At 35.9% G+C, this 23,641-nt stretch overlaps 1 protein-coding gene across 3 annotated transcripts in view; it reads left to right on the top strand.

The window, feature by feature from the left end:
* Nucleotides 1–23,641, top strand: part of ATP9B (ATPase phospholipid transporting 9B (putative)) — a 167,279-nt gene that overhangs the window by 6,580 nt on the left and 137,058 nt on the right. For 2 of the 3 annotated variants that reach the window (XM_053940713.1, XM_053940706.1), the window contains exons 2-4: nucleotides 9,786–9,959; nucleotides 18,737–18,887; nucleotides 22,340–22,453. In XM_053940713.1, coding sequence (XP_053796688.1) covers nucleotides 9,786–9,959; nucleotides 18,737–18,887; nucleotides 22,340–22,453 — 439 coding nt within the window. Of the gene's footprint in view, nucleotides 1–9,785; nucleotides 9,960–18,736; nucleotides 18,888–22,339; nucleotides 22,454–23,641 lie in introns of those variants that run through there. The other variant, XM_053940722.1, reaches the window with a different exon arrangement.

Here is a 23,641-nt window from a genome sequence, read left to right as displayed (position 1 = left end):
TTTTTATGTTCACTAGTAATGGTCTTTCATACCAAGATAGATTTACAGAAAGTCATAATTTTTAGCACAGTTATTCTTACAGTAACTCTCCTGAAGTGTTTTAATCTTTGGGCAAAAAAAAAGTTTGAGAACTTCAAGTTACTATTGCAGGTGTTACTATTGTTCGCATAAGCACAAGTGACTGCATGTTGAAGCTATGATTTTTGCATGCCTTCCTGGTTTGTACCTATAGAATCTAAATACAGTGATTTGTATTGCTTGGGCAGGCATTTGGATTGCTAAGAAGAGGGAGAGAAAACAATTGATTGGGCTACAATGTCAATAACAATAGCCAGTGACAGTGATAAAATGGCCCCGTTGTTCTGATCAATGACATACCCAACTAATTAAAAAAGGGTTCTGCTGAATGTAGATGATGTTTCCTAAGGTCCTACTGTGTACTTAGGTATTTCTGGTATCTATTTGTTAAATACAGAGACTCACTCATCTTGTCATAGGTTGAAAAAGATCTTGTGTTAAGGTATACATAGCGCTTTGTAAGTTGAGCAAGGGGTAACAAGGATGGGTGCCTTTTATCATGGAGACTCCATTACATATCTTCTCAATTTGCTTCTTCTGTATATTGTTCTAGTAAGAAAGTGTGATGTCAGAGAAAGAAAAGGCAAATAGCAGTCAGAATATTTGATTTTTGTATGGTGGAACCTGTAGTTTTAGTATCTGTTTTAAGCAATTTTTAAAAGGTACTGATGAAAGGGAGCTGCTGTGGTGATAAGTTTCTATTATGCTTGTAGACCTTTATCTCAACAGATATAAAGGTTTTTCCCTTAGTTCTGCAAGGCTGAAGATGCCAGCTTTTTGTTTGTTTTGTTTGGTTTTTTGTTTGTTTGGTTTTGGGGTGGGATGTACAACTCTACAAATACCCAGCATCCTTAAAAGCTGTTAGTATTAATTGTGGTTACTCCATAAAAATTTGTAATAGCATTATTTTGTACGAGTGTCTGATTTTTTTTTTTTTTTTTTTAGGTCAGGACCTGTATTCAGAGACTTCCCAAGTAACACTGATTAGGGTGTTATACTTGCATGAGAGGCACAGCTGAAGCTGAATAGGGACATAGAGCAGCAAGTTCTAATCAATTTTAAAAGCTTCTGAAGTACCTTTTCTGTGTTTTTTGGGAAGAGGTTGAATGTTTCATGCATTTAGCTGTAGAAGATTTTTCCATTTTCATCTTCCGTTGTAATCTAGGAACAGTATAATTGCTTTGTAGTTTAACAGAATTTACTGCTGTGTGAAGCATAGAGGGGTTTGAAATTAGAGGAAAAAATGTAGTTTTTAATTCTTAGAAATGCAGGGTAATATTTGAGGAAAATAAGTATTTGCAACTTGATTTTTTTGGGTAACTTTCTAGCAGAGCAATTTGTTTTATGGATACACTGGTTATTTGTTTCGTGTCGCCCTGGTTATCAAGAGTTTTCTAAAGCCTTCTGAGTTTACATTCTTGCAGAGAACTTTCTCACACAACTTTCTGTAAATAACCTATTATTTTGCATTCTTTCATAGAGGTGGAGAAATTTGATGTACAGGTAGTTTGTCCAGTGTCGTTGGAGAGGTGGCACGTTCACCCTCCAATCCACTGGCATCTTTTGAGAACTATAAAAGATTGGAGTCAGAAAAAATAAATTAGTCTCTTCATCGTGACCAAGGCTGTGGTGCGTCGTTTTTGCTTGTGTCATTTGGTGACAGTTTAGGAAGAAGGGTTACATGAAACTACATTGTATAGTTATAAACATAGTTATGGACGAATGTGCCTTGCTTAATAAAATCCAAGCAGCTGCAGTTTCTTGGGATTTTTTTTCTTCATTAGAGGACATGATCGGGACAGTTTTGTCAGTGATAATGGCAGTCTACAGCAGTTGCTGATTTGGTGGTTCATCCTTTAAGAAACAATTTTTGCTCTTTGTATGGGTATGCCTGTCACTTCATTTTTTTCTCCTGCTGCTTCTCTACAATTTGGCAGATTCCTCCTTTATCCTCAGACTTTGAAAGTGTTCACATAGGTTGATGTCCTGGTTTAGGGGACAAACACCTCAAAAAAGCCTAGGCACCAGAAACACATGAAGGCCTCCACCCTGAGAGACATTATGAATTCAAACAACATGGCTACTGACTGCTTTATCCCAATACAGAGTAAGTGCAACTAAAATGCAATCAGTACAGGTTTTTTTCACTTCCTCGAGCGCATGTTGGGCGCCAGAAATTGTATTTGTCTTGGCTTAGGGCAAATTTGGGAGAAAACCTCCAAAGGAGTTTTCTCTAGAAAGCAAATTCAAGCAGCTCCTCCCCTAACTGGTTCAGGAAAAAGATTTCCTTGGAGAAAAGTGGAAAAAACCTGTTTATTTAACAGGCAAAGCATAAAAAATTAACAATATTAAACAATAAAACCTCTTGCCACTCTAAAAGATATAACAAACTCAGAAAGTCCCCTCCATGGGCTGTAGCTCAGCTCACTCAGTCACCTATCAGTCCCTCTGGCACTGGAAACGCCATGGCCCAGGCCTGGCCTGGTGGGCCACAGGTGCGAGCTGCCGGTGCTCCTCTGGGTGTTCTGTCCAGAGCAGGTTTAAACAGGTCCAAGAAAAACCTTAGTCCACAGAACTCTGCCTCAGCTAACTATAAACTAACTAAAAGCAAAGGAGAACTCTGTCCTGCTGTCTGTCCATCCATCCCCAGACAACACAGTCCAGGAGCAGGAATGTGAAGGAGTGATTGCAGTTTCTGATAACAAACTCCACTCTTCTTCTTACCCCCCTCTTCTATCTCAGAACAGGTCTCAAAGGTGCAAAACTTATGTCTGGGCTAAACAGAAAAATGGGGATACGAGCATCATAAAGTCACCCCAGAACAATTGGAGGTAGAGGATAGGTATGAGTGAGACAGATTGTGCATCTTACTATGTCTTCTGCCCGTGATGGAAGCAGAGGGAGTCCTGTGGCTGCCCAGCCACTCAGCCAAATGGCCAGCTCTCGGCAGGATGGGACATGGTCACAGCATTGGGAGGCAGTAGCTCAACTAGTCTTTCTCAGCTTTTTTACTTAAGACTTTCCACTGCAGCCTCTCTTCCATGCTACTCTGTATCCCACAGCTATCTCCTGGGTCCAGTTCATTCATAGACTCATGACCATGCATTCCTTTTTCCTCCCTCACTAGGTTTGAGAAATACTGCTGTAATACATCAGCTTTGTTTTCCTTCTTGTGAATGATGGTCTATAGCAAAAGCAATAGGTGATGAGGAACAAATATTTATGCAGGATCTGACACAGTGCTTATATTCCTACCTGGGTATTTTATTCAAGCAGATAAAAAAACCCTCTTCATAAATACTGCTTCTACATTTGTTGAGTGGATAAAATCAGAAAAGCATGCAGTCAGTATTGCCCTCTGTCTTGCACCTTCCTGCTGTAGCCTTGAATATTGCTCTTTTAGAGTAATGGAAAGCTGGTAGAAAACACAGAAATTATTATGGACCTGAATAGTTAGCCAAGTTAGATTTAAATAACTTATAATGGCTTCCATTACCTGTTATGGTACCTATGAAATTCTGCATCTGCATCTGATCTGGCAAACTAATTCGGCATCCTCATCTACTCAGCCATCAAAGTGGATTGACATAGGTACATGTGACTTGAGGCATCATTTTCACAGCAGATATATCAAAATTTCACTTAGAAGTATTTATTGTATGTGACTTCCTTTCAGTTAAATGTGTTAAATAAGATTTCTTTGAGTAGTCAGATATTGTGGAAAGTTGTTTAATATTAATGTTCCTTTTTTCTTAGGAAACCATATTTTGTCAAGATAGTTTTCTTCGTACCTGATTTAGTAGCAGTCACACTGAGAGTTTTGATGTCTCCACTCTGGCTTTTTTTTCATGTTGCTTTCAGTGCTTCCCTATTTTAATACAAGTTTCTAGGATTATACTTAATTGATTTGTCACTCAAGGAAAATCAACACTTGAAGCAATTAAGTGCAGCAAAATACTAGGTAACAAAGACACAAAGATTTTTGTTCTCATCCTAGTTATGAAAAATCCATTATTCATTATCTTACTGTTTTTAAATACTGAAGTACAATTTTCCAACACAATAGCAAAATTGCTTTTGAAACAGAATAAATTGCCTGCCAGTTCAGAGGCTGTATTTTGAAGTCAGGCTTACCAAATATGATGGTGCTTATGTTCATTATCTTCACTACTTGGTGAAGCTCCATATTTGAAAGTGCGAACGTAGATACTAATTGTGGGAAAAAAAACTCCTTGTCTTTAATATAATGGGAAACAAATCTTAAAGAAATTATGATTAGAGATCAAGGTATTCTGCAAATATTACCACATTTACAAAATCCATTTTTAACATTAAGCATATCTGTGAATGTTTCTCTTTTAAATCTCTCCCATGATTCTCTTGCATTAATGTGTTTCTTCAAGAAAGATTTTACCCTGTTTACTGTGTTACTTTTGTTTATAAGAGATACTATTTTTCAAATCAGACACTAGTTAACTTTGTATGGAAGTAAAAGGGATGTGTTACTTTGTAATATCTTGTACCCTCAATTAGAGCTGTCTGACTGTGATCTCCCTAGGTTTTGTTAAAATACATCATTAATTCAAGAGCAAAACACAACGCAACACAATGCATAAAGCTCTCTATTAAAACTGTGATAACATAATTTACAAAATGAATCAGAAGAGATTATAAAAACATTGTACAGGAGTATGTTTAAACACAGGCCTGTCTTATTGGATGTCTAAAAATAAAGTAATATATTGCGTTTTTACTATGCAGTGGTTTTATTACCTAATATTGATCTAATCTGAGAGAAATCAATGTAATTTGGTATAATATGGATGTCAACCTGTAATAACTGCTGTGTTTTGTGAAAAGAATTTTTTGTAAAATGTTTTTTCTCAATGTCCATTAATAATAAGAAAAAATATATTTTTAGATTGTCATATTAAACTAAACATCAGATACAGCTTTTTGCAAATAACATTGTGAAGATCAAGTTTTCTCATGTTTGTTTTAATTTTTTTTTTAAAGTGAATGCTCTTAGCAATAATTTGGAAAGCATTTTCCATGCCATATTCCCACATAACTTTCTGGGAACTCCTAACTTTTAATATTAGTACAGTTTATTTTAGTTTGAAACTTTGTGTTTTCTGAAGTGTGGTAGTGCTTTTATGGCATTTGAAACATTGATGAAGATTTCTTGTCACAAGACCTAATGTACTTGCAGCAGGGTATAGGAGATGTTTGTTTATTATTACTCCTAGTTATGCAATATTTTCTAATCTGGTGTGAACACATCCTTTAATGGTGTTCTATGCCAAGTAATTGCAAGGCAGTGCAGAAATCAGGGCATCACCTGCCAAAGAAAAGAGGGAGAGTCTAGCTCAAGATTTGTTAAACAATAGTGGATTTAGGGCTTTTTGTTCCCCTTCCTTATTAGAGTTTACTTCTTAACTGTGTTGATACCAATTTATTATATAGACAGTGTAAAGTATGTGGTCTATCTTTTCAATAGAAATCTAATATTCAGTCTCTTGCTTCCCTCCCTCCCTTTCTTGGTATCCAAAAAATTTAATAACTGCTTTAATATATACTCTTGTACACAATAAGGCTTAACATAGAAAATCTAGGGGGAAACAAAATAGTTTCAGGTTTTTTTGTATTAAACGTATAGTGAGTTGAAAAAATGCAAGCCTTTTCATACTTACCCCTTGTGTTTGTAATATTGCTTTTTTTTATAAAAAAAAAAATACTGTATTTGACTGAATACTGTTCAGGGTGCTGCTGTATCAGCAGAACTCCCTCCTGCTCAAGCAAGACCACCTACAGCTGTTTGCTCAGGATCATGTCCAGACAGGTTTAAAATGTCTCAAAGGATGGAGATGCCACAGTCTCCCTGGACAGCTCATGCCCGTGCTCAGTCATCCTCTTGTTAAAAGCGTTTCCTGATGTTGAGATGGCACCTTCTGTATTTCAGTTTGAGCCCATTGCCTCTAGTCCTGTGACTGGACACCACTGAAGACAGCCTGGCTCATTCATCTTCAGGTTCATAGACATTAATAAGATCCTGCTTGTACCTTGTCTTCTCCAGTCTGGGCAGTCCCATCTCTCTCATTCTTTCCTTGCTTCAGTCCCTTCATCATCATCATCATCATGGCCCTTCACTGGTGCCTTCATGCTATTCAGCATGGCCATGTCTCTCTTGCACTGGACACACTGCTCCAGGTGTGGCCTCCCCAGTGCTGAGCTGAGGGAAAGAATCTCCTCCCTTGATGTGCTGGCAGCACTTTGCCTGATGCAGCCCATGATACTGGTACCGGTCTTTGCAGCAAGGGCACAGTGCTGCTGTCCACCAGGATCCCCAAATTCTTTGTTGCCAGGCTCCTTCCCTGGAGTAGTATGTAGTGGTGAGTGAGGTTGTTCAGGTGAAGAACTTAGTAATTCTTCTTACTGAGCTTCCTGAGGTTCCCATCAACCTGTTTCTCCAGCCACTCAAATTTGCACTGGATAGTGGCATGTTCATCTGGCCTGTCATCATTCCTTCCAGTTTTGTGTCATCTGCAAACTTGCTGAGGGTGCATTTTGCCCCATCTTCCACATCATCAATGAAGATGTTAAACAAGACTGAGCCAGTATGGATCTCTGGGGTACACTGACCTAGTGTACTGACCTCTAACTAGACTTTGTGCCACTGACCACCCTCTGGACTTGGCCGTTAAGACAGAATTCAATCCATCTCACTGTCTGTTCATCCAGCTACTGCAGCAGCAGCTTGCCTATGAGAATTTTATGGGAGACAGTGTCTAACACCTTACTGAAGTCCAAGCAGACACTATCCACTGCTCTTCCCTCATCTACCAGGTCAGTTATTCAATCTTACAAGTTTATCAGGTTGGTCAAGTAGGACTTTCCTATGATAAAGCCACGCTGACTACTCCTCATAATTTTCTTGTCCTTTTTTGGAAAAGATTTCCAAAGATGAGCCACTCTATCAACTTCCCAGGGATTGTGGTGAGACTGGAAGCTAAGGGCAGGTTCCCTGGGTCCTCCTCCTTCTTGCCCTTCTTGAAAAGGAGGAGTGCCATTTGCTTTCCTTCAATCTTTAGTCACCTCCCCCAATTGCCATGATTGATCCAAGATTATTGGAAGTGACTTGCAATGACGTCTGACAGGTTCCTCAGCACTTGTGGGTGCATCCCACCAGGGCCCAATGGCTTTTTTATATTTTTACATGCGAATATATATAGTAGAATACCACTAATATATAATACATGTTTTATTATATATTATATTTTATTATATATGTAATATTATATTATATAAAATAAATATATATATTCATATTCAGTTTGCTTAAGTGTTCCCTCACTCATCTTCCTTGCTTTAGGCTTTTTTCCTATTCTCTGAGACCTGGGACTCCTGAAAGTCAGTCTTGCTAATCAAGACTTAAGCAAAGAAGGCATCCAGTACCTCAGCCTCTTCCATGTCCTGCGTAACTATATCCCCAGTGTTATTCAGTGAGACCCCATTTTTCCCTAGTCTTCCTTATCTCACCTATGTGCTTAAAACTTCTTGTCTTTGACATCCCTGGCTGGATTCAATTACATTTGGCTATAGCTGTCCTAGCTTTGTCCTTGGAAGTTTGGACAATGTTTTTGTATTTCCCTGAGTTACCTGTCTTTTTTCTACCCTCTGTGCACTTCCGTTTTGTGCCCGGGTTTGAACAGCTCCTTGTTTGTCCAGTCAGAGCCATCCTATTGGATGGGAATCTCTTGAACTTGGAGTAGGTGATCCTTGAGTACTAGCCAGCTTTTCTGGGCCCCTCTTTTCCCCAAGACCTTATTCCATGGCACTCTTTTAAGCAGTTCTTGAAAAGGCTGAATCCATTCTGAATTCCAGGGTTGTGAGCTGCTTGCTACATTCCCCCCTGCTCTCAGAGTCTTGAACTTCACTGTCTTGTGGTCACTGGAGTCAAGGCTGTGTTGACCTTCCCATCCCCAGTGAGCCCCTCCTTGCTTGGTGAGTATGAGGTTCAGCAGAGCATCTTGTCTCATGGGCCTCTTCCAGAGTAATTAGAGGAGGAAGTTGTCAAAGTGCTGCAGGACCCTCCAGGATTGCCTATTTCCTTTTATGTTGTTCCTCCAGCAGATACCAGGGTGGTAGAGATTTGCCATGAAGACCAGGGCTTGAGAATGTGAAGCTGCTCTTCTCTGTTTGTAAAAGGCCTCACCCGCATGCATTTCCTGTTCAGGTGGTCTCTAGCAGACGCCTACTGAAATGTTGCCTTTACCTGTTCTCTCTTTTCTCTTAACCCAGAAGCTCTCAGTTGCCTCCTCATCCATCCCTAGGCAGAATACCATGTACTCCAGTTGCTCATTCGCATAAAGGGAATGAATTTCCAGTTTTGTTAATTACTATTTTTATATGGTTTGGGATTAGGTTGCTGTGGAGAAAATGAGACAGTCCCGGGATTCAGCTTGTAAGAGATGACTTTAAATACAGCTTCATAAAAATTAAACTTACTAATTCTGAGTAACAATGCATCTTCTTTCAATCATCTTCCCAAAGGTATGAAAGTGTGAAAGGATTAAGTTAGTCAATTTACATGCACTTAGAGGAGTTTTCTTACTGAATATTCCAGTGTTTTCTTTGCTTAAAAAGCATTCCACATGTGTAAAATTAGAGTGGATAATAGTTTCTGAGGAGGAAAGGACCACTGTTAGCCTAATGTTGTTTCCATGGGTCTGATACCTTAAGTTTTAGCTGTCGTATGTTCCAGATTCTGTACTGCATTAGTATATAACTCTGAATTTCATATAAAGTGTTAGCAAGTTCTCGTCACAGTTTAGTTAGACAAAACTGTCCTTTTCCAGCCCCAGAACCAAGGACACAATTGCAGTTTCAGGCCCAAAAAGTGTAAACAGCAAGAGCACGGGAGGATGGGACTTTATGACCTGAAGCTGTAACTGGGCAATTAACCCCAATATGTAAATGGACCAAAACTTATAAAAGTGTGAAAAAGTGTGACCCGTTGTCAATGTTGGGTGTAGGCTCAGCTGGGCTCTTGTGCTGCCCAAGGTGTATCCTTTGAAGGCCTTTTTAATAAATACCTATTTTATTCCTTTAACACTGTCTAGCCTCTGTTCTAGGCAGCCTCTCAAGGCATCAGGTCCCACAGGCCCATGGAATGTTTTTGTGTAGAATTTTAAGAGTAATTATAATGTTGTCATAATTAAAACTAAGATACTGATGTGTGCTGTAGAAAGTGAGGCTCAAAGGCCTGCACACACAAGAAAATACATCAGGAAAACAAGTTGAAAAAGCACAGTTGAAATATAAATTCTGTACTTCCATGAAAATTCAGTCACTTGTGTCTGCTATAAGTTTTTCAAAGTAACTTCTATCTAATAAAATTTTACAAAGAATCCTTTGAAAAGTAGGAAGCTGCAACTTCGTATGCACATATTATATAAAAACGAAGAATTTCCCTGGAATTATTTATACTATGACAATGATTGCAGGCTTTTTGCTGTATTATACAGTTTCAACTAAAATCAGAATATCTTGTTAATCTGTTAACAAAAATGCATTAAATGCTTAGATGAAAATATCTCCCTAATAAAATTCCATATGGCAAAAATTAAGTTGTTAGTTTAGGAGATTCCCAGTAATAAAAAGTGATGTATTGGCTATTTATGTAGTGTTTTATCTCATTTTGCCAGGTACCAAGCAGAAGATGAGTCCTCTCATTTGGATGAAATGCCACTAATGATGTCAGAAGAAGGCTTTGAAAATGATGAGAGTGATTACCATACTTTACCAAGAGCCAGAATTTGTCAGAGAAGAAGAGGCTTAGAATGGTTTATCTGTGGCGGCTGGAAGTTCCTTTGCACTAGGTTTGTCACACACTAGTACTTTTAATTAAAGTTTTTAAAAAACTAAATAAATAGTAACTTTGTACTGTGTGATGTGTGCAGAGTACACAACACAGAATAATTTGCTTGTAGTGAATCTTTTGATTTATTTGATTGCATTTTTGTCAGCTGTTAAAAACCATTCTGAAGAGCTGAGGGTGTTGTGCTTCTCCTGCCTGCCTTGCTGACTTGCAAGAGAGATCATGAGCTAAACTTGTATTAATCTGAGGTCCATAATTTAGCATATAATCCTGGTTCTCACTTCACTTAAAACTACATTAGGGGTTACATTTTTTACTTTTGCGGATATTAGTGTGTTAAGTTTACAATATATATAAATTTGTTGATATTGCTGTAAGGAAAAAGTAAATTCATCAACTAATTATTAGTCAATCCTTCAACTTTAAAGCTTAAAATATAAATTTAACTGGTGATCTTGGAGTGAATTACAACTAGAATTAGCTCTTGTGATTTGGTTCTTACTTAAAAACTTTCTGTGCCAAATTCTGCTCTATGCAAATACCTGGGAATATTCATTTTGTAATGAATTGTTAGCAAAACATCTAAGTAGTGAAACTGTTGTTAGGATTATTAAGGATCTTCCTTTTTCTGTAATTTGGAACTATAAAATCAGAATCAGTAAAGTGAAGTGAGTGAAGCATTTTCACTGGGTTTAAAGGACGAATGCTTTCTTTGGCAGATGTTTTAGATCTGATTTAGATAGACCAGCTTCACAGCTGGTTTTCATGATGCATTAAGAGGCCTGTTGTTTTACCTAAGCAAAGCTGTGTTTGTACACCTTCAGTTTTTTGAAATAGTTGTTACAAAGCTTTAAAAAGCATTATTTGTGTTGATTCCTGTTTTATATAATGATTTAACAAAAACTCATGGTTTATTAACTTTATTATAGGGGTTAAGTGTTTGGAAGGTAGACAGAAGGAAGGTAGAAAAGTCTACAGAAGTAGTGTTTGTATGTGTAAATGGATTTTGGAAGCAGTGTTTCTGGTAGAGACCTACATTTCAGTTGTTAAAAAACATTTATAAGTATTTAAAGAAGTTGTTAATCTTTTGGACATGTCTTAAAATTTAGATACCTTTCAAACAATATACTTTCATGTGAGTTCAGTTCTGTAAGTATTAGTGATTATTAGTTACTGTGGTTATATTCCTGTAAGTTTTATGAAGACAGATGGATCAGTAAAGACTACACCCTGACATGGAATTTACAGTATTTGGATAGAGACAGACAATTGCAAGGTGAGTTTATGTTGGAATTAATTAAAAATTGTAAGAGAATGTCACAAGAAATGGTCATTAGTGCTGAAGACTGCAAAGAAGAAATGCTGAAGATTGCTGCTTGCTTTTTAAAATCGAGAGGTACATCTCAGTTTTCAAGCCTAGAAACTTTCAAACCTGTTCTTTAAATTACTTGAGTCATATTTATGAAGGATTTTTGAGACGGAAAAGAGAAAGTAAATTGCACTATGGATTCTTTTCTTATTTTTACTTTACTGCTAATATAGGTGTGTGAAAAGTCTTCACTAAGAGGCTTTAGAGGAGTATGACTTCTGCTTTGCTGATTTCCTCATCTGAATTTGGACACAATAAAGAGTCCATTTGGTCTGGCATTTATACCTGTAGGCATTTTAATCACATTAGTGTGCTCTAAAACAGAACATCATAGCAGATAATTTTAATTTTTCATTGAAAAAATAATGAGAAAATGAACATTAGATTCTAGCAGAAGCTTGAAATTTCAGTTGGATGTTAGGAGACAGAGGATACTCCCATAGAAAAGCTGTAGATGCCTGCTTAGATGAAGTAGGGAAAAAGATGGAGGAGGGGAGGTGAATCCCATGGTATCTTATCTACTGGTCCAGTTAGGCTGGATAGAAACCTCCTGTTGGGTGAGAATTTCTTATGGTGTAAATACCTGTCATTGTAGTAGGGAGATTTCATCTGGGCTGAGAGCATTATTGAGGCTTTGTAATTGAAAAAAATCAGGGATGTGCAGTCGGTGTAAGTTACTCTTTTTGATGGTTTCTCATTATAATAGCACTTTACAAATTTTTGCTGGGACCCACAAAATAGTTGAGTTTTTGAAATGCCAATTTGCAGTTGATAAAATTACCTAGGATCATACAAAAAATCATGCAGGAAACTTGGAGGCTACTGCATTGTCACACCTGCAGTATTTACTTACACTGTGTAGTAGAATTAGTTACAATGTTTTTATGTGGCGTGAAGTATTGGTTTGGGGTACAATAGTGTGTTATGCCTTCATGCTTGAAATGGAGAGGAGCAGTTAGAGTTAGAAGACAATTTTTGTGTGTGTTAGTGTATTCATGTTAAAGGAACAACTGAAACTTATTTCCAGAAGACAAACAGGGTTCTTTTAAGTGTAATGTAAGATTAAAGCATTCTGAGACCTGTTCAGTTAAACAGAACTTAAAATTTCACCCTATTTTTATGGAAATCAGTACCTGCGTCTGGGTGAGGTTGTAATCTCCACTTCAACATCTAGAATTTCTTTTTGTGCTTTAAATGAAATTGTAAATTTTCCAAAGCTGTGACAGAAAGATGAACACAATAAAAGACCAGGCATTATTCTGGAGCCAAGCTCAGGGGGCCCCTGATTTCATTTGGGTTCTCAGTGAAAGTCTTGTGTTTGTGTTCAAAATCACTTTACATGTTGCAAACAAACAAAAACCCCCATACCCAGTAGGGGTTTTAGTCTGTCTTGCATTGTTAGGATTAATCTCATTTTTGTGAGAGGAAGTTTTTAATCTCTTACTTTGCAGCTTTAGAATTTTATATTTTATAGATTTGTGTTGCTACATCACAAACTGTTACTCTTTAGTCTAAAAAGTTTCACCTGCTTTGCAGAAGCAAATATGGAAGGTTTGACAAAGTTCTGTGTACTTGAAAAATTATTTTGGAAAAATCTTTTATTCCACTTTTAACTTCAATTTTGACAATAGACTTGTTGATCAGATCTGAATAGTGTGAACTTTATTTGCAAATCTTCAGCTCTTTAAAGAGTTTTTACACTTGCGAGAAAAACATAATTAAATCAAATTTTGTCTTTGATTTTGAACAAACTGAAGACTTAATTCAACCAACATAACTTTTAACTTCAGAAACTGCTATTTTTTGCTTTAATAGCACAGTTAAAAGAAAACTTCATGATATAGCAGCTGTTCTGTGGTTGTAATAATTTCCCCTTTAACTTAGAAATTCTCTTCAAGCTTGTGAAATTATAATGCACATAGATCAATACTCTGGAGTTCTTTGGGCTGGATTGATTTCTTTCTCATGAGATTTACATTCCACTTGTTATCAAAAAACACTTTGTCCCTATGAAAATGGTGCCATTGAATGGCATTTCCATATGAAGTGAAGGGGATATCAAATGCTCGGATTAATCTGGGCTCTAAGATGGCCTGTACGCTTTCAATTAATCTGCAACGCATTTGTTGTGCAGAAGCATGGGAAAATGCTGATCTTTTGAGAATGACATGACCACTGTGTTGCTTTTGGCCTGATTACTGAAGCTACCTGTTGAGTACAATAATTACAGTATGTTTTCTTTGCAGAACTAGTTTCTGCTACTTAAAACCTAATAAGGAAAAGCTGACCCTTGCAGACAATATAGAGCTTTTATATTATCTTTCCATTATGATGAAAATGCTGTTTTGTGAAAGATACTGGCAGTTAAGCTTGTAAGATAAAAGTAATGAAAAGAGAAAATAAAAAAAAAGCCTTTATTCTTAGAGCTGCAGAGTCAGTTGAGACTTTTATTTTAGCTTTTGACTTATAAAGATACGCTCTATTTATGAAAAAGTTAAGGGTTCTTATTTAACAATTACTCCAGGTTTTCGTTTGTTGGTGGGAAGTTTTTTTGGTTGGTGGGTTTTTGTTGTTGTTTTTAGTTTAAATATGGTATTGGTTACTAATATGAAGACAATGGTTATTGTTTCTCCACATTAAAATAATACATTAGGAAGCAGGATAGTAAAATGCTATTTAATGGATATGCCTTGAAGTTCTTTTATACATTTGGTTATTTTTCATCCGTACTGTCTGTTATATTGGTACAGACAACACAGCTTGCACCTAGCTTATGGAAAAGGCTTTCTGAGTATGTGTTGAATTTTGTAGGCAAGGGCATTTGAAATACAAACTTAAATCATGTACTTAAATCATGTTTTTTTATTGCTGAATCCCTAGCATTATATGTGGCTTTACATAAGAGTTCAGAAAAATCTGAAGTGTGTTTTGATCATGCTACATCTTATCTTATGTTTCTAGGCTATTTGAAGCTTGGAGAATGCTACTCTCATTTATCATATGAATTTACTGTTCATGTTAAATGAAAGCCCTTGGAAGGGGTACAGAAAACCCATGGAAGGGTCTATACCCTTGTTCAAAAATATGTTCTGTGTTAGGGAATGTTAATTCAAGAACAGATTAGAAATGTGTTGGATGGTGATAACCTGAGTTACAGAAATTTTGGGTGATTTTATTTGTGTTAAATTTTTTAATTAATATAAATTGATTAGGATTTCTGAGGCCAGCATGTCCACCTTGCATTCTTTCTGTGATAAAACAGTAATTGCTGCTGAGACTGTAAATAGCAGAATGTAACAGATTTATATTTTTATGGTAGTAAAGCTCATCTGAACCATGACAATATTGATTTGGGCATAACCTGTAATATGTTCATCATCTGTGACTTCTCACATCTGAGAATTTGACTTGTTAGCTCTGTGTCAGTCAAATCCCTTTTATCAAAGGTATCACAGTTGTTTCTCAGTCAGACATGACTCTTGTGTTTGTACTTTTTGGCATTTGCTAAACTAATGGTCATGATGGTGACAGTTGACCTGTAGCAAAAAAAAAACGTAGTTTCAAGGAGGGGAGACTCCATGGCAAGGAAGGCAGTGTAATTATGTTGCTTTAGGTGACTGTTTAATTTTAGTGGTAGAGAAGTCCTTAGTGTCTGAGGAAATTATTCTACAAAAGAGACTGTGCCTAATCAAATACTCCATCTCTTTACAGTTCAAATACAAAAACTGATTGAACAAAGCAGGATTTCAAAGATTGTCAGGGAATTTCTGTCTACGGGACTGTAGGCTGATCTGTCATGCTAGCTTACTTTCTCCAGGAAAAAGTTATTTTCCTTGGAACTTTTTTCCTACAGATCTCTCCTTACACTTCTCACTATATAACTAAGCTGTCTCTTTTGTCTCCACATCCCTGCCCTGGAAACTAACAAGTTTAAAGCTTTAATGCCATGAGCAGTTTTATCAAGTTGGCACTGAGTGGAATCATTCTGCCTTCTGCTGCAAACAGATCACCTGCATTATTTCAACTATTTTTACAGTTTTTTATATTTTTAAAGGTTGGGGATGGATATAAGCAAAAATAATCCCCTTTTAGTCTGCATTAGTATACAGCTGAATCGATTTGCAGGCCTGGTTTTCCTATGCAGTTGCATGAGTATTCCCAGCATAAGGGAAGGAACAATAATCCGCATCTTTGTTATGGGTGGAGGGAGGTACTGGACATTTCGGCAGCAGCAGGATCTGTTCACAGCCATTAAACTGATTGTGGAATCATGAAAGGGAAGGACTGGTGTTCATTTTGCTTTAAAGACAAGTTTAAGTAATAATATTTCTTGTTTCTATGTTACTAAATAACAGGGCTGAATTTTGAAAATTGAATTGTTACAATTTTTTTGATAGAATAATTCTTTGTCACTATTTTAAAGTGACTGGGAAAAGGACATTTCATTTTTGTAGCAAAAATAAAATGCATGTTTACGTCTATCCCATAGTGAGAGTTTTGGGGAGAAAATCTTAAGAATCCAGCATTTAAAATTGAAGTATTTTAAAGGTCAGCTTGTGAGTATTGATGTAGTGGTATTTCCATAACTTTCCATAAAGTTATTGTTGCTATGAATAATTTTGCTATTGGCATAACCTTTAATTTTCTTTAAAAAGAACCAAGTTTGAATTCCATTCTTTGGCAAAATTAATTAGTAATAAGCATGAGATTATTCAGACTACACACAAGAACACTTTAATAGGGATTGTGGCAATGTAAGCTAGCTATCAGCCTTCCTTCCTTGCAGTATTTGTGTGTTTCATGATTCTGTAATTGTGAATAAACAGACTAAGAAAGGACCTTAAGAGGCTTCCAGTCAATTCCTTGCCTGTACAGAATGAATTGTATCTATCACTGATGTCTGATCACATCTTAGAGATATGCAGAAATTCCAGCTTCCTTAAGTGTCTCCTCCACCCCTCTCATTAAAAGAGTTTACTCAATATCTGTCCATGTTTTGTCCCCTCTGCTTATTGATTTGCCACAGTTGAAGGTCTGTCATTAGTTAATGATCGTGGACGTAGAGAATAATTGCCCCTTTCCTCTTTGCAGCTGGTTCTTACATACTTGAAACCATATTAAGTTCACACTCAGCCTTCTGTGAACAGCTCTGTTTCTTTGGTGTATCTAGTAGTCAGCCTGCCCCACTTTCTAGACCTGTAATTGTTTTCTTGCTCTTGTGTGTGGTCTCTGTTTTCCCAATAGGCTTGTTTGTTGAAATTTGGTATTCAGAATGGTCCTGTAAGCCAACTGAGATCATGCTAGCACTGATTGAGAGAAAGGAACACATTCATGACTTGCTACAAGCATGCTTGTCTACTGAACAGATGTCTTTTTTTTGCATGTGTGTAACATTCTCATGCAGTAACTGAGCTGCCATCTGGTTTTTGAGCATTTCCTGGTTCTGTATTTGTGTAGTTGGTTATTTCTCTGTAAATTGTGTTGCACTTGTACCTGTTCAACTGCATTCTGTGTCTTAGGTAGTTTCTTAGTTTTTCTGATCTGTCAAGACAGCCTTGAACTCTGATCTGGTCTTTGCATGTACCCCTCTCTCTTCTACTTTTTTTGTGGTCTGAAAAATGAAATATTCAACAGTCAATTACCCAGTAAGTTCCAAATAAATCTTTAGAGATATTCACTGAAAAAACTTTGGGTTTATGTAAGCTACTCTGCAATTATGAGTTTTCCAACTGCATCAGTTCCAAGAATACGTTCCTTTACTTTTCTTATGATAAATGTCTTGAGAGTAAAATTTTATTAGAGACATAGAATCAAAGAATGATATTGGTTGAAAGGGACCTGTAAAGATCATGCAATCCAGCCTCCCTGGCATGACCACGGATATCTTTCAGCAGAGCAGGGTGCTCAAAGCCCCAGGAGTCCATACAGGACATGCACTCAAGCAGTAGTGCAATTGGTTCTTCTCAGAGTGAAAATAGTTCAATTTTAGAGATTGTTCTTGACGTGTCACTGTTGGTTGTGACTTCCGTTTTCTTACAGGTCTGTACAAATACATATGAATAGGTTGACTATACAGAATTAATCCCGTAAACAGTGCTGAGATGATTGGACTGTCAATTTCTCTTCTGTTCTCAGCCAAGTTCTTCCTGTTGGTTTGAATAAAATTTCTACAAATTTCCTAGTCGTAGTTTTCTTTTGCTGCATCAAAAATATTGCCAGTATATTCAAAAACCTCACTAGAAATTGTTTCTCATGTCAGCTCCATCAGCTGATGTAGCTGAAATTTGCTGTTATCAGCTCAGTCAACTGCAGTAGGTGAAGAGCATAGAAGACCTGCTCAGCATTCCTGATTCACTTGCCTGAAACAGACTCCAAACATGATTGAGGCACCTCCTCACTGTATTAACAAATAAATACAAATAAATTCACCTTTAATGTATGGGATTGTAAATCAAGAATATACAGTGTACAGCAAACCCACTTTTCTCTGCAAATGGTCTCTGGATGGCCTTTCTGCCTCTTAGATAGTACTAGCAAGTACTTAAGCTGATTACATTATGTGAGTTGAGTCACATCCATGTTTGTTCCTTGTTTTATGGCTGTTAGTAAATAGTGTGTTGAGCCTCAGAGGCATCATTCCATTTGCCAGCTTTTGTTCCTCCTTGTTGTGACCCCTTCACATCATTCCTGTATCCTTGTCCAAAATGCAGTTGTTTAAAGGTTGCTGTGAGCTCTTCTGTATCTCACTGCTCATGGTTTAAACTTCAGTAGATTTGTAAGCATTTCCTATCTTCTGTGAATTGAAGTTCCCCTGTGCAATCTGCATTTACATAGTGGGCTTGTTTTGAATGGTTTTCTGGTTTTGTTTGTTAGGTCTGGTTTGTTGAGGTTTTTTTTTAATATTTGATAGTATGGCATTAGCAGTGGTATGGAGGAAACTAAAGATTTGCAAATTATGTGGCAATTGTATCCAAAGCTGCTGAGATCTTTTAAACTGTATCAATCAGAAGCCTTATTTCCTCTTCAGTCATATCTAACATTCAGCATTCAGCATAATCTGAATGTTAGTAATCCAAGATAAAGGGTTTAGCCAAAGGACTATAAGGCATGATGCAGAATCTTATTAACTAGAATTTTTTGAACCTATGTCAGGGTATTGGTGTAGTGAAACTTCTCATTAGTGTATTAGGATTTTCTGCAAAGAATGTGTAAGTGTTTATATATGCATATGTCTGGGTGAATTCATTACTCTGAATTGCCCTAAATATTAGGAGCTAGCATCATGCTTGCTTATATAGATGTGGCAAACATTTTTAGCCTGTTTTTCATAGTTATTTGCCTTCAGGTTTGGAAGTGATCTTGTATAGTACATTTTTAGTTTTAAAATAAACGATTGTCTTTCTTTTCAGTTGTTCTGATTGGCTCATAAACATATGTCGAAGAAAGAAAGACCTGAAGGCTCGTACAGTGTGGCTTGGGTGTCCTGAAAAGTGTGAAGAAAAATACCCCAAAAATGCTATAAAAAATCAAAAGTACAACATCTTTACCTTTATACCTGGGGTAAGGCCACTAAACATTTTCTAGTGTTGGGCTGACTGTATGTTCTGTAGTTTTTTTTTGACTATTCCACAAAAAGATAATTTTATTTGCCCAGGTTCTTCTTTTTCTTTCTATATTTGTCTCAGTGACTTCAATGAAACTTAACAGTTGACAGCAAGGTTGCATTTTTATTAAATTGTTTGGTTTTCAAAGGGATATGTACTTAATTGCAGTTTGAGTGGTTTGAAATCAGTGATGCTTTTAAAATTTGAGATGAGTTTCTTTGCACTTTTCTATCAGCATTAGAAATTTGTAATCCTTTTTAAAAAAGAAACTGTTCTGCATGCAAAGGATTGACTCCAATTGAGAAGTAAATAGTTGAAAATTACAATTTAGTCCCATGGATCTTTTCTCATACTCCTTGCCATTGAAAGTATAATAAATAATGAATTCCAAAATGCACAACTCCTTAAAGGACAAAAATGACTTACATCTTAAATTTGTATCACAAGTAGGCCTAGTTTAATACTTTTCAGAGTTGCATTTATTATTGCAGTCTTTTTGCAGATATTTTTGACTTTGAGTGCAGTTCTTCAGCAAATACTTTTGTTGTGGAGTGGAAAGTTTTTGTGTCACTTTTCTCCTAAGAAGCCATATTGTGCCTTAATTTCAGTTTTTTGCTTGTACTACACACCATGTATACAAAGACAAAGGAGACATTACAGTTTTGTCTAGTTAATAGTTTTTAAAAAAATATGTTATTATAATGAAATTTAGCAACAGAGAAACAATTTTTGAAACTTAAGTAGTTAACCTAAAAATGTATCCTAGTGTGATATTACAAATTTTAGTGTTGCACTTTTACTCAAATTTTTACAAATACCATCCGAGAGTCCTGTGTCCCATAGCAAAAACTCAATGCCTTATACTTTTGAATACAGACATGCTTTGTCTTAAATTTTTTATATAAGTGATTATGCTGATTTATAAGAGTTTTGATTCTATTCTTCTGGCCTCTTGAGTCCAAAGACTGACAGGTGTTTTGTAGTTAATTTCCTTATTAAAACAACAACAAAAAAAAATGAATAGCCTTTTAATTAAGACTGATTTCCTGTCAGGAAAATAAAATGTCACTTATCACATGTAGATAAAATATTCTCATCATTATGGGACAAAGTAAATGTTTTCTTCCAAAGTTTAAATTATTAAATACACTGAAATTGTTACTGCCACATATGCTTTCCTAAAGGTCAAAGAATTCATTAAGCATGTAGTAAGCCATTGATTATTGCAACTCAAAATTTGCAGTGTGGATTACAAATTGTGAACCAGATTCACGTTCCTTCTAGGGATCAGACATAGTTTGCAATTCCCTATTGTGAGAGAGAATGTTTGTTCTTTTTGATCTTTTAAAAATCCTGATTTTACCCAATAGGTCAAGTCAACTTTTTAATTTGGTGCTAGTATTTGAAAACGCAGTAGTAACTTCAAAATGAAGTGAGATCCTAAATGTAAAGCCCAGTAGTTGGTCAAAATGAAGCGTTTTCAAATTTTAATTTTAGATATAAAGTAAGACCTTTCATTCATTAGAATATTGTGTAGCTGTTTTTTTGTTGTTTTTTTTTTTTTTTTTTTTTTTTTTTTTTATGCTGCTTTATGAGGAGTAATTTGTAGGGAATGTCACTGTATTGGTTCCAAACCCATAAATATAACAAAGTCATAAATATTGACTCCAGTGGTCCTCTCTGGTTGAAATTTTCATCATGTGAAATATTGTGTTCTCTTCTATGGTTTTTTAAACATTGAGGCTGGCAAGGGTAATATTCAGTGATTTCATGTCCAAATATAAACTTAAAATAATGCTTAGATTAATTACTTGCTGGCTAAAAGAGCTGTAACATTTCCAAAATATCACCTAATTTCTGAACATTAGATAAAATACTTGCTGCTTCTCCCTTTATACCAGTCTGTTCAATTTCCATTCACAATTTTATATAGATCTTGATACAGCTGCTTAGGAACTTTGCATGAGTTTCCATAAAACATATCTTCTGTGATGGGCAGGTTTTGACGATGACTCTCCTGAACTTCAAGGCAGTAGTTTCATTAGTTTTATGTAGCTGGAGATTTTTCAATTTGCTTAACTGAACTGAAGTGCATAGCTTTGTATTGAATGAACTGTCAGTGGTCTGCCAGGATTTAAAAGATTTGTAGGAAGGTGCATTTTAACTTCCACCTTCTCCTACAAGATCTTCACCTCCTAAATTAATGTCTGGACTTTTATTTGACTGAGTGTATCAAGTTTTTGTAAGCAATTAAGCATACTAGCAGAAATGAGTGTATGAACTTTGTTAGGAACATAAGATGCAGGTTCAGCCTGAAATTCTTTCATTTTGGAAGAAGGCTCTGACTTTTCTGACAATTTCTGATTTCACTTTTTTATTTTTACAGTTTTATTGGCAAGTCATGAAATAGCATTCCGTGCTCTGAAAAAAAATCTTATACTTAGTGGCTGTTTAGATAGTCTTTAGCTGAACTGGCAACTTTGAGGTACCAGTACTTCATTGCGCCTACCAGAAAGACACTTTGAACTTCCCTGAATATTTTTTCATAGCACATAGGTTTTTACATAAGTAATAATGTTGGACTGGTAAGAGCAATAAATATGAGTCAAAGAACTTTAGTTTTTATGCAGAAGTCATTATATTATTAACTGAATTTTAAGAGTAAAAATTGGAGCAATCTCTGAATGTGGCTTTTTGATCTATTTTGAATATTTTATCTTTGAAATAATTGGTTATTCATTTTCTTAAGTCTCAGTGTTCCAAGCTCAGTAACCACTTCTCTTAATGCTGCTGGAGGTGCCATATTACCCTGGCTTACTGAAGAAATATCTGAAGACTTTGAAGATTCAAAATTCTATAAAATTAATAATGTTCTTAGTATTGTAATTACAACCAAAGCAATCTTGAGAACATGTGCTTGCTGAAGCGGTGCTTTTAATTACTAAAGGAATCTCTGCATCTGACATTGTTTTGGGGTATGAGACAATGTATTCTGTGATAAATCTACTGTGGCTTCACTTAAAAATTGGATAATTAGCTCTGAGTTTAAACCAAATCTTTGATTTAGTAATAAATATATCTTAGTACCTATATTTAAATCTTTGCACAGTGATCTTGATACATAGTCCAGCTTTCAAAATACCCAAAATTTAGCAAATTTCTTTTTCAGAGTGAAAAGAGGCAATACTATCAATGGATTTTTCTCAACAAAAATAGCAGTTTAATATTAAATTAATGTAATAGTGTGTGATGATATATAATATATTGTGCTATATAAGTACTGTAATAATGCCATCTATAACAGTAGGACATATAATGCTTTTATATATCCTATCATGAAAAAGTATACTTTATGTATATTATGAATGGAAATTTTAAGACATTTATCTACTTTCTTTTTCATTTTAGGTTTTATATGAACAGTTCAAGTTTTTCTTGAATCTCTATTTTCTCATCGTGTCCTGCTCACAGTTTGTACCAGCACTGAAAATAGGCTACCTGTACACGTACTGGGCTCCTCTGGTAAACAGAAAAATACTGTTAGCTAGAAATTTGGGGGGTTTAATGTCAATGAAAGGTTTATGTCTATGTACATTGCATAAACCTGCAACTGGTAAACTACAGTGGTCAAGGAACATAACATAAATAAAATGCTTATTTGAAAGGTGATGTTTGACAGCCTTCCCTTCCACTTGCCCACTATGCCTCTGCCCCACAGGCAAGGTCGTTTTTATTAACCAGCTAGTGTCAGTGTGTAATGCTTCATTCTGCCTGCTGGTTACTCAAGAGTTTAAAAAAACCAACCAGCAAAAAAAGCTCCAGCTACTAAAGAAACTTACCATGTAACATAGGTAATTTGTGTGTTAAATATCTTTCCATTTATTGTTTTTTGGTGACTATTTTGTGTTTTCAGACTTGTTTTCAGACAATTTCAGAATTGTTAGCATAAATTTTTTGCATTCCTTCTGTATCAGTTTTGATCACAACCTTTTCTCACAAAAATATTTTAAGCAGTGGATAAATCAGGAGGAAATTGTTCCTTGAAAAGAAGTTATTAATTAAACATACTTCTTTCTCCTAATTGATCACCCTTCCAGTTGCACTGTCTTCTTCTGATATGTCTTTTTATTATTGAGCTCTCTTCAGTATTTTCTTGGGAAACTGTTCAAACCACTTGCTTCTGACTCAGGTTTCCTGTGGTTTGAAAACTGATTTTTTGTCAGAGGTGACCCTTTTGGTAGTCTGCCAGCTGTATTGCCATGATTTGGAATTATTTTCTTATTTGTAACCAGATCATTACCTTTTCTTTCATCTTTTTCCCAGTCCCTCCACACTAGGTTTAAAGGCAGGAAGAGCAAATGCCTTATGTTTTAAACTTTTTTTAAAAATTGGTATTTTTCAGTAGCATTTATTCTCAGTAGTGTTCAAGAAGAACTGTGACATGCTGACTGCTTGAGTAAAGGTTGTTCTTAACAAGTAAATAGATTAAATATTCTGAATTGATTTCATTGTTTTAATTGTTGTAACATGTGTCCTTTCAACTATGGATAAATGGAGAGACCATCCTGGATGTTCTTCCCACCTCTCTTCCCAGAATTTTGCTTCTTCTGCACACTTTCAAGATAGAAAGCTTGGGATTTTAAATTGATATTTACAAAGTTTTGTCACTGACACAGTAAGAAAAGACAGTCAACCTTGTCTGGAAGTTGC

Source organism: Vidua chalybeata, chromosome 1, assembly GCF_026979565.1.
Source record: "Vidua chalybeata isolate OUT-0048 chromosome 1, bVidCha1 merged haplotype, whole genome shotgun sequence".
Taxonomy (NCBI): domain Eukaryota; kingdom Metazoa; phylum Chordata; class Aves; order Passeriformes; family Viduidae; genus Vidua; species Vidua chalybeata.
The sequence above is the reverse complement of the archived record's forward strand: the minus strand, read 5'-3'. Positions and strand labels throughout refer to the sequence as shown.